Source organism: Melanostigma gelatinosum (genome assembly GCF_949748355.1).
Source record: "Melanostigma gelatinosum genome assembly, chromosome: 18".
Classification (NCBI taxonomy): Eukaryota; Metazoa; Chordata; class Actinopteri; order Perciformes; family Zoarcidae; genus Melanostigma; species Melanostigma gelatinosum.
Window position 1 is genome coordinate 3,276,089 of NC_136651.1, and position 9,987 is coordinate 3,286,075.

The following is a 9,987-nucleotide window of genomic DNA, read 5'->3' on the forward strand; positions in this document are numbered from 1 at the left end:
GAAATTGACATTCTTAACATGGCCTTATCCAAAAACAATCAAATCAGGATCCAGAGAGCTCAGCAGGAGGTAGTCATATAGTGTAACATTTCAGCAAAGTCTGAGCGTATTACTTTCTTTTGTTGCTTTTTGAAGCTTCATACTTTTTCATGGTTCGTAATATTTGAATCTGTGCTTGTTATCTTTGTTTTGTTGAACGAGCTGCTGAAGAATCTCCTGAACAAAATCAAAAGTGAAGATGCTGAAGAAGAAGACGGTGTTGACCAGACCAAATGAATTGTCCTTTAAATCCCCTCCTGTAGTTATTACTCCTCAGTTTATTCATTTCACAGTCTCCAGACTTTTATATTGTTTCAACCTTTAAAACAAATCATAAGTAAAGGTAGAGTGTGTGAACATGAGAAATACAATACAATACCTTTATGTGAAGCTGTCACAAAGATATGAACATGCATTTATATCTTACTTAACTTACTGAGCTTAACTCAGCTCTGTATGAGAGAAAATAAAGATGCACCAAATGTTAAATGTTCATTTTTTTTCTACCTTGATTACTGCAAACTACAAGGACTCCAGGAATGCTGGTACTTAAACAAAATAAAACATTAAAACAACATGGAAAGTCATCAATCAATTATTGAACAAGAAAGACAATGCGAGGAATACAATGCCGTTTATTATCTGGTTGGCACATGGATGTCTTCCTGCGCTGTCTTCATGTGTTGTTTTCCTTGAGCACGAGCTTTAAAGTGACATGTAAGATTAATATCTCACCCAGAGTGTTAAAGCACTGATACAGAACGAACCAATCATGGAAACTGGAAGTACAGTTAATATGACAGGCAGAACAAAACAATGATCCCAGTGACATGTTAGCCTTGACTGCAGCGATTTATGTCAACGTGTAATTCACATCTTTGTCAACTCAAAGCAAAAAGATTTCTGCGGTATCGATCGACAACAATATGATCCCCGTTATGTCATCCATACTCACAGGAACACTTTCGTTGTCTGTCTCCGGCCGCTGCCAGTTGTCTTTGGACAGGATGCAGAAGACGACCAAGACGAAGGCCACAATGAGGAGGCCGAGGGAGTTGGAAAACTTTGCCTCCACAGGCAGTGAGCTGTAAGGTTTACCACTGAGTCCATCTCTATGGAGAAATTAGCTTCAACGAGTGAAGTTTCTTACATGTTTCATGTTTGAATACTGATTTATAGTGCAACATTTCATGCTTTTGTTCATGTTAATGTAAGATTGCTCTGTGATTCTGTCTGTTTTCCTGTTGCAAAGACATTGTGTCACCATCTGCTGGATATCTGAGCACTCACAGGGTAAAGAACAGCTGCTCGTCGATACCACGGATGCAGGAGGCCACAGTGAGGATCAAGATTGCTTTACCCATCCAGACGTGGACAGGTTTCAGGTTGCTGCGGAACCGCAGCGGAGAACAAGGAAGCAGGAAGCCGGCCAGACCGAGGAGCCAATCCGAGCATCACGGGGAAAGGACAGACAAGGGACGGCTGTGTGTTTTCTCACAGTTTCCTCCAGTATATTCAGCAGTTCATTCCCTTATAATACCCTCACCTGGAATGCAAACATTATCACGGTACAGATGCCCACCCAGCTGTGTATAGAGTACATGTCAGGGATTTTGAAGAATCTGTGGTTGTCAAACACAGCACACAGGCCCAGGACAGACAGGAGCAGAGCCAGGAGCATCAGGCCGGCGTGCAGCAGCTTCCAGGTGTGCTTCTTCTGCTTCCAGGTGAACGGCACATGGTACAGAACCACCGCTGCACGCACACAGTTGAGGAATAAATGATGCAAACAGTGCATTTATTAATAGTTTGCCATCATCTGCTTTTCATTTAAAATTGGAAAACAATGACATGATATTCTCATTTTAGTTTAAATAAAGAGTGAGATGTTATTTTGGCATGTTTGAGTCACTCAGTCGATGCACTCAAGTGAAGACTTTATAGAGTTCAATGTCTTGACCATGAGAAAATGATTTCATTTCATTTTCCCCCTCTTTCTCTGGGGCTGGGTCGCTGGGAGCAGCAGGCTACAGGCGATTCCAGAGCTCCTCCTGGGGGGACCCTGAGCCGTTCCCAGCCCAGACAAGATGCATAAGATCCAAGGTTGCTCTGATGACATCATAGGGGTCCCGTCAGAGGCACAGGAGACGTTACACTACACTGTTTTCACACTGAGTTGTCCTCCTTGTGACAAGTAAACTGATCTTCAAGCGGAGAATTGGTGGAGTGCTCCTTTAAAGCCCCTAAAATCTAAAATATAGAATAAAATGAATATTTTCCAGAATATTGTAATTGCCTCAATTATAGACTAAAATGACTTAATGAGAAAGAGATTTTAGGCGAGATCAAATGCATTATAATTGAAAAGTATAAATCTGAATTCGTAATTTGTAGCCAAAAGATATGCAGTAATAAGAGTGATATTTACCTCTGGATCGAAGTGACGTAGAAGTATGAAGACGAGTGAAATGAAAGTAAAGTAAGTACCTGTAACTTGTTCTTGAGTACAGCACTTGCATAAGTGTACCGTTTACAGTTACATGTTCTTCCTCCGAAACGAGCTTTTAAGAAACAAAGCGACCCCGTTTCTTCACTCGCTTTGTACGATGGTCCCTCCCAAACCATCACCGCACCATCACATCTCATGTCCGTTCAGACACAACAGGTCATCTTAGTGACATGCGGCAGGAATTGTTTGTGATGGTGAATGAGTCTGGTGGTTAAAGGGGACGAGGTCTGGAGGCTTGTGACAAAGAACACAATTACAAAATCATCTTTTTGTTGATTCGCCACAGACTCTGGATCTGGAGTTAAGAAAGAGGTAAAGTGATGTCAAACTCAGGCATTCAATCATATTAAACTCCACCATATTGTGATTTATTTTAAAGTGACATTTGCTTTTTCATGACGAAACAATGATTCAAAGATGACATGTAATAAGCGTGAGCCATCACAAACATGTGTTGTATGACTTCCTCTCAGCCAGATGCAACATGCTGGATCACATGCCTTGTTTTGCAAGGGACTATGAATTATTTCCCTTTTTCAAAACAAGCATGTGGGTGAGAGGGACCTCTTAGCATGTCGTCTAATATAGCACAGACCTCCAGCAGGAATAAAGCCTCCACTGTTCACCACCGGTCCTGAGATCTGGACCAAAGCAGATGATCACAGAGGGCCAGTCACGCAAGGACGGTGACGCCAAACATGACTGTGTGACTTCCATCTTGCCTTGTGATGACAAAAGGACGAGGAGTATGTGATGTCAACAGAAATCCATGAAACATTCAATGTGGAGTTAGATCAACAACTTTATTTAGACCTGCTTGTGACAGACAACACAATGCAACTTAAGCAGAGAGCGGCGAACACGTGGACAACGGCGGTTCGTCTACACATCGTAGAGCAGCACGGTAACCGGGGCACTCAGCGCCATGTTGTGCAGGATTTGTTTGGAGCAAATGTTTTCGTCGTCTTCGTCCTCCACGAAGACGGACAGAAAGCGACCAGCGTCCCAGGGCACTTGCTGAGTCCGAGAGGCCAACACGCGGACGCATTCGACGTCCTTCCTGAAGCTGAACTTCTTGCCTCCAGGGAGCACGGGCGAGATCTTATCCTCGCCTCCAGACTGGGAGGCGATGAAGGCGTCAAGCTCCAGGGCCTTCTCCATGACGAACACTCGAACGTTCCTTTTGCTGTAGTTGCTCATCTGGCACGTAGTGTTGATGATGTTTCCCATTTTGCTACGACTGTCGTGACTGCTGGTTTTGCTTGAGGCTGTAATAAAAAAAAATGGACATATGACAATTTTATGTACTAAAAATACAACACCCCAAGGCCAATTTACACTTCCCCCCCCCACATTTTAATGCTTTACCATTCATAATCTTTTAGCGTTGAACTTTTCACATGTCTAATAATTCTTATTTATACTCCAGCCTTTATTGCACACTAGCTTTTTAGCAGGTGCTGAGCATTAGTTTTCCACCCTTCATTTGACCTGCACGTTCAATGAGCATGCCGCAAAATAGACAATTAGAATTTTATTATTTTACAGCCATGACTGCCTTTGGAGTACAATGCGCCATTATCCATTATATTTAACATAATGCACATCACAACATCCACTCTGGCATTTGATAGATTTATACCGTCCATCAATGGAAATAAAAAAAGACATTGGCTACAATTGTTAATAAATCCAGCTGTTCTTTGAGTTTCATGTAAGCCGTTCAAAGTGTATGCTTTCTGAGAGAATGACATTATTTCTTCTCTACATGGAGACTCGAATACAAATCATAACAAAACAGCTTCAGTTATCATTTTATTCTTTTAATTTCCAACATTGTTCTCACACCTAACACTCCTGTAAACACACTTGCACTTTATGTATGTATCGGTATGTATTTGTGGATATATTTTTTCTTTTATTTTCTATTTTAACTTCTTTAAAAAAGCCTCCTGTGGACAGTAAATTAGCATTTTGCTACAAACACTTCTGGGCTTTGTGCATAAATGTATGTTACAATTCTAATGCTGCTGTGATGTCCATATCAAATAAAATAAACAGAACATAACATAACAATGTCTCGTTTGGATTCAAAAAAAGAATATATTCTTACCTGCTACAAGGAGACAATAATGCACTGTGGCTGTCCTCCTGAGCTCAGCAGAGGGTGTCTTATGGACACAATCTGATAACATGCAAAAGCCAATAGGGCAGGGCAATATACTGTATGTATGCACCTGCTTCAAAAGAGCAGGGCCAATGAGGTGTCTTTTATAACCAGCGTCCCTTTTACTGGCAACCCACATTTTTTGTCAGTGAAGATACATTCATAGTTATATTAATGCCATTATAATCAAGTCATTGTTGGTTTTTAGTCTTTTCATGGGATTTGTAGACAGCAAGAAGAATATAAATAAATGTATCTTTGACTGTATGGCAGTGGTATGGCAGTGGCATGACAGTGGTATGACAGTGGTATGGCAGTGGCATGACAGTGGTATGACAGTGGTATGGCAGTGGTATGGCAGTGGTATGGCAGTGGCATGACAGTGGTATGGCAGTGGCATGACAGTGGTATGGCAGTGGTATGACAGTGGTATGGCAGTGGTATGGCAGTGGTATGGCAGTGGTATGACAGTGGTATGGCAGTGGTATGACAGTGGTATGGCAGTGGCATGACAGTGGTATGGCAGTGGTATGGCAGTGGTATGGCAGTGGTACGGCAGTGGTACGGCAGTGGTATGGCAGTGGTATGACAGTGGTATGACAGTGGTATGACAGTGGTATGGCAGTGGTATGGCAGTGGCATGACAGTGGTATGGCAGTGGCATGACAGTGGTATGGCAGTGGTATGGCAGTGGTATGACAGTGGTATGGCAGTGGTATGGCAGTGGTATGGCAGTGGTATGGCAGTGGTATGGCAGTGGTATGACAGTGGTATGGCAGTGGTATGGCAGTGGTATGGCAGTGGTATGACAGTGGTATGGCAGTGGTATGGCAGTGGCATGACAGTGGTATGACAGTGGTATGACAGTGGTATGGCAGTGGCATGGCAGTGGTATGACAGTGGTATGGCAGTGGTATGACAGTGGTATGGCAGTGGCATGACAGTGGTATGGCAGTGGTATGGCAGTGGTATGGCAGTGGTATGACAGTGGTACGGCAGTGGTACGGCAGTGGTACGGCAGTGGTATGACAGGACAAGTATTACGACGGGTTAAATCTGAGGTGGAGAAGCTACAGAACTCACGAGAAAGAAAATGATACTTTCCTTGTGAAAGTGATAGAAAGTTGCCTCTTTGTCATAAACTGTCACCTGTGAGATAGAGCAGAGCCGTCATTTGCTGCATGCTTTGTATATTCAAAGTGAGACGAGCAAGCTGCAGTAAAGATAGCAGCATTACTGTCGGCTTCATTCTCAGCACAATGAGGCCGTGGCTGCTGCTCGTGTCCCTGCTCGTCTCTGACCTGAGTCCCCCTGGAGACGGGGACTGGGCCATGGACTACTACCGTTGGTGTTTGTGCAGAAAGCTGCTGCAGATGACTCCTCTGGGACTGGAGATACTTCAGACCCAAACCAAACATCAATGCGTCTGGAGAAAGTGTGTGCGCGTTGCTGTGCAGCACAGACTGAGGACCTCCCTCTTTTACTGGACGCACATCCATGACGATAATGGATGCAGTTTGTCTCTTCAGGAATTTACAGGAATAATCCGTAGGAATCATATTCCAGCTCTGGTATGCTAATTTCAGTATTGGTGGCCTGTAATGCTACTTTATCAACAAAATGGCCTTTTCCTTATTACATACTCTGCTGATGTACTGAATTATGTTCACAGCGACTGCATTCCACATCTTCAGTGAGCACAATATTTATTTTTACTATTTCCTCTGTTGTGCTGCTCCCGGCCGTGTGCATGAATTATCAGCATAACAGGTTGGATTGTCACAATCAAGCGTGATAGAATTTACACTACCTAACAGCAACAAGCTGATCGTTGCACGAACAATAACAGCCAGGTTCATTTTAGTGCTAATTAAACGCTGTTGATAATAAGAATATCTGACCTGCAGCATGTTCTCGCACCTGTTCAGAATATTTATGGGAGAGCGAGGAGATACTGTGAAACTCCCTTTCTCGAGCTTTAGGGCAGAAAAGACGTTGGAGGACTTGGAGCCCTTAGAAAGAACAACACTAAGAATGAAATGGCAGATTATGAATCTCATGGTTCGACAGACATAAAGGATTAAAGTTACTGAAAGAGCAACTGCAACAGTTGCAGAAATGTGAATAACTCCCTCTGAGATTTCCCTGCCATTAAACACAGATATCAATGAGTGCCGCATGGTCGACAGTGTGTGCAGTTAAGTAGTGTGCCAAAGGGAACCGCATGCCGTTAAAGCAGAAAGTTGCACACGGGTAGAGAAGCGCCAAAGCACTAAAAAAAGAACCATTAAAAGTTTAAAAATGTCACGCCACGTTAGCAGCTCTTTGAGGCAGCGCTTTGAGCTGAATGCTAACGGCCGCACGCTGATACGCTCACAACAATGCTGCAGGTTTAATGTTCACCGTTGTCACCCTGTCAGTTCAGTGTCATAGCATATTCACATTTGCTAATTAGCTTGAAACGTAAAGTGCAGCTGAGGCTGATGGGAATGTGATTAGTTTTGCAGATATTTGGTCATAAACCAGAGTTTTGGAGGAGCTAAAACTTTGACCTGATGATGGCGCCAGATGAAAAGCTCATCAAGCAGTTAAGTTCTGTCCGTCTGTACCAAAGTAAGTGATGGATTGACTGAATGACATTATCGTCCGTAGCCGTGGCTGAAAATGTTCACATGAATGAAGTAGTGCTTTAAATGGCAGTTTTTTTTAATCTCACGGCTCATGCATTTGACTGTTTTACAACCAACTCTATCTTCCTCTCCTTTCACTCCAGGTTGTTTCTCTCCTTCATGGAAAGAGAAAAGGAGTTCCAGTATTCCCGCTGAGGTCAGACACTCCACCAGCACTGCATGTTATTAGTGAAACCAGCCGTATTGCCATGGACATAATAAAAGGTCGCCCTGATTCATGGACACTGCATCGTCACGCGGCTGCCTCTGGCCACAATGTTCAGGCTTTCCTACTGGAGAAATCCAAGAGCTGGGCCAACGACGCCATTTTTCAAATGCAGAAAATGCTGACAAAGAGATACTGCGCTGCTACAACAGTCATTATTTCCTGCTGTTTCAAAGCGGGCGAAATGAGATCAGCAATGAACATCGAGAAACGACCCAAACAGCAGGTTGCACAACCACAAAGGAGACAAAAAGAGAGCGCACGCCGGGCGATGGACATTAAAGTTCACATGAAGTACAACAGACGGGGTGCGGTCCGTCAACGGGACGTTTTCCAAGCTGCTGCTCTGAACTCTGGCAGCTCTGAGATGAAAACCTCAAATATATCACAGTTAGAGTTACAGAGAAATTCAGCCAGACCTGTAAATAAAAATGAACATTTGAACTTGAAGTTGTTGCTAAAAAGAACTCCGAAGCAGCGTCCTTTAAAAGCTGCGTCTAGTGTGTATGATGATGATGGGTTTTATGTTGAGAGGCGAGTCTTGGTATCCAGAGAGAAGACGGGATCCATACATCGGCCGCAGTCCGAGATAAAGGCGACTCAGGGTGGTGATAAAGTGGATTTCAATGAGGAGATAATCGCACAAAGAGCAGAGTCGCGACGCCAAGATGGAGAAAGTGAAACACAACGATCGCAAACAAATACTGATGCAAATGGAAACTACAAAAGATTAGCACACATCCTCCAGGCAGACTTTACACATAAGACAGATGATAACGATGTTGATACCGAACAAGTGCTTACTGAGGCGGGAGAAGAAGTCTTAATCATGTTATTCCTTCCAGACACCGAGAGGGAGACACAAACAGACCCAGCATCGTGTCTGAACACTGGGTGGGAAACAGTCGGAACTCCAATGAAGTTGCTGTATGACCCCCCACCCGAGACTAAAGTTAGAAAGCAGAGCTTTTTTATTGAACCAGGGAGCTTGAAAGAAAGTCTGTTTTCATTAGAAATGTATGTGCTGGATAGAACAGAGAGAAGAGATATAAAAGCAGCAGAGAGAAGAGCTAAAGTAACGACAGCGTCTGTTTACACCGAGGAACAGGTCAAAGGAACAGAAGAGACAGCGGCACACACAGAGATGAACAATTCGCCTCCTGAAAATATGGGCATAAATCACACTGAACACGAGGAAAATGTGACATCAGAAGAATCAGTCACAACTTCACCTCCCTCACTCAACATGACTGAGCGAGAAACTGCAAAAACAGAGCGCACGGCAGAGACAACTACAGCAAACATGGAGATAAAAGAGACAACATCAAGTACGGAAGTCTTCAATCAAGGCGGCACACACAAAGCACTGCCGAGGACAGCAAAAACCCAGACCGGCGGTTTTCATGCTGCTTTTATAAAATGTAAAACTGGAAATATAGAAGCTCCGGTTGAAAAGTCCTTCTCAGGCCTCAGGATGAGACAGGACGTCCCGGCAGAGACAGTCAAACCTCACGAAGAGACGAACGGGCCCGAAGCGGACAGGAAAGCATTCCAAGATGATCCAAAAGTGAAGTCATTTACATTTGCAAAACCTTTACCAACAATCCACGAACAAGCTACAGACACAGCACTACCAGATTCCTATCAGAATCCTGGTCAAATTAAAGGAATGGTTTGGCATTTTGGGAAATACACGGGCCCGAGTGTAAGATACTGATTCCTCTCTCATATCTGCACGTTAAGTGTAAGGCTACGGCTAACAACCGATACGCTTAGCTTAGCACAAAGAGCAACAGCCAGCACATTTAAGTAATTACCATTTTTGTATCTTAATTGTTTAATCTCTATGAAAAACAAAGTGTAGAAACAGACAGTAACTTCCCCAATAAAGCGCTTTTTGAACGTATGAAACAAGACGTGTTAACGAGCGAGCTTTTAGAGGGGCTGGTTGCTAAGCTAAGCTAAGCTAATTGGCTGCTATAGGCATCAATCAATTCTTCTATCTCAATCAGAGAGCGAATAATTCTATTTCCCAAAATGCCGAGCCTTTGCTTTGAGGGAGATAAAGTGTTACATGAAAAACAGACATGAATCTATCCAACAGGAGGGGGAATCTGAAGGGAGTTAAACTGATGATGCTGCATGGATGAGAAAACAATGTAATCCAACAGGGGAAATAGGCATTATTATAATTATTGGAAATGCTTTTTTACCCAATAAATTATTGACCTTTGGGAGCAAAACATGTTGCATTGCAAATAATGGGCCCCTAGATATATTACATCATTAGTTCAAATCCTCAATGACTAATTCAAAAAGGGAATGTACCGTAAGAGGAAATGAGTCACGTTACACTCTTCACATTTCTCAGCGGTGG

The 9,987-nt window shown here is 43.2% G+C and overlaps 1 protein-coding gene across 1 annotated transcript; it reads right to left on the bottom strand.

Annotated features, from left to right (window-relative positions):
• Positions 1–485: 485 nt before the first annotated feature.
• LOC306792282 (lysosomal membrane ascorbate-dependent ferrireductase CYB561A3-like) lies at positions 486–3,265 on the bottom strand (the record flags this gene model as incomplete). The annotated part of the gene is made up of 5 exons (XM_079289355.1): positions 486–491; positions 995–1,151; positions 1,330–1,484; positions 1,586–1,794; positions 3,175–3,265. The coding sequence occupies 5 exons, from the start codon at positions 3,263–3,265 to the stop codon at positions 486–488; spliced, it is 618 nt and encodes a 205-aa protein (XP_079145481.1).
• Between the last annotated feature and the right edge of the window lie 6,722 nt (positions 3,266–9,987).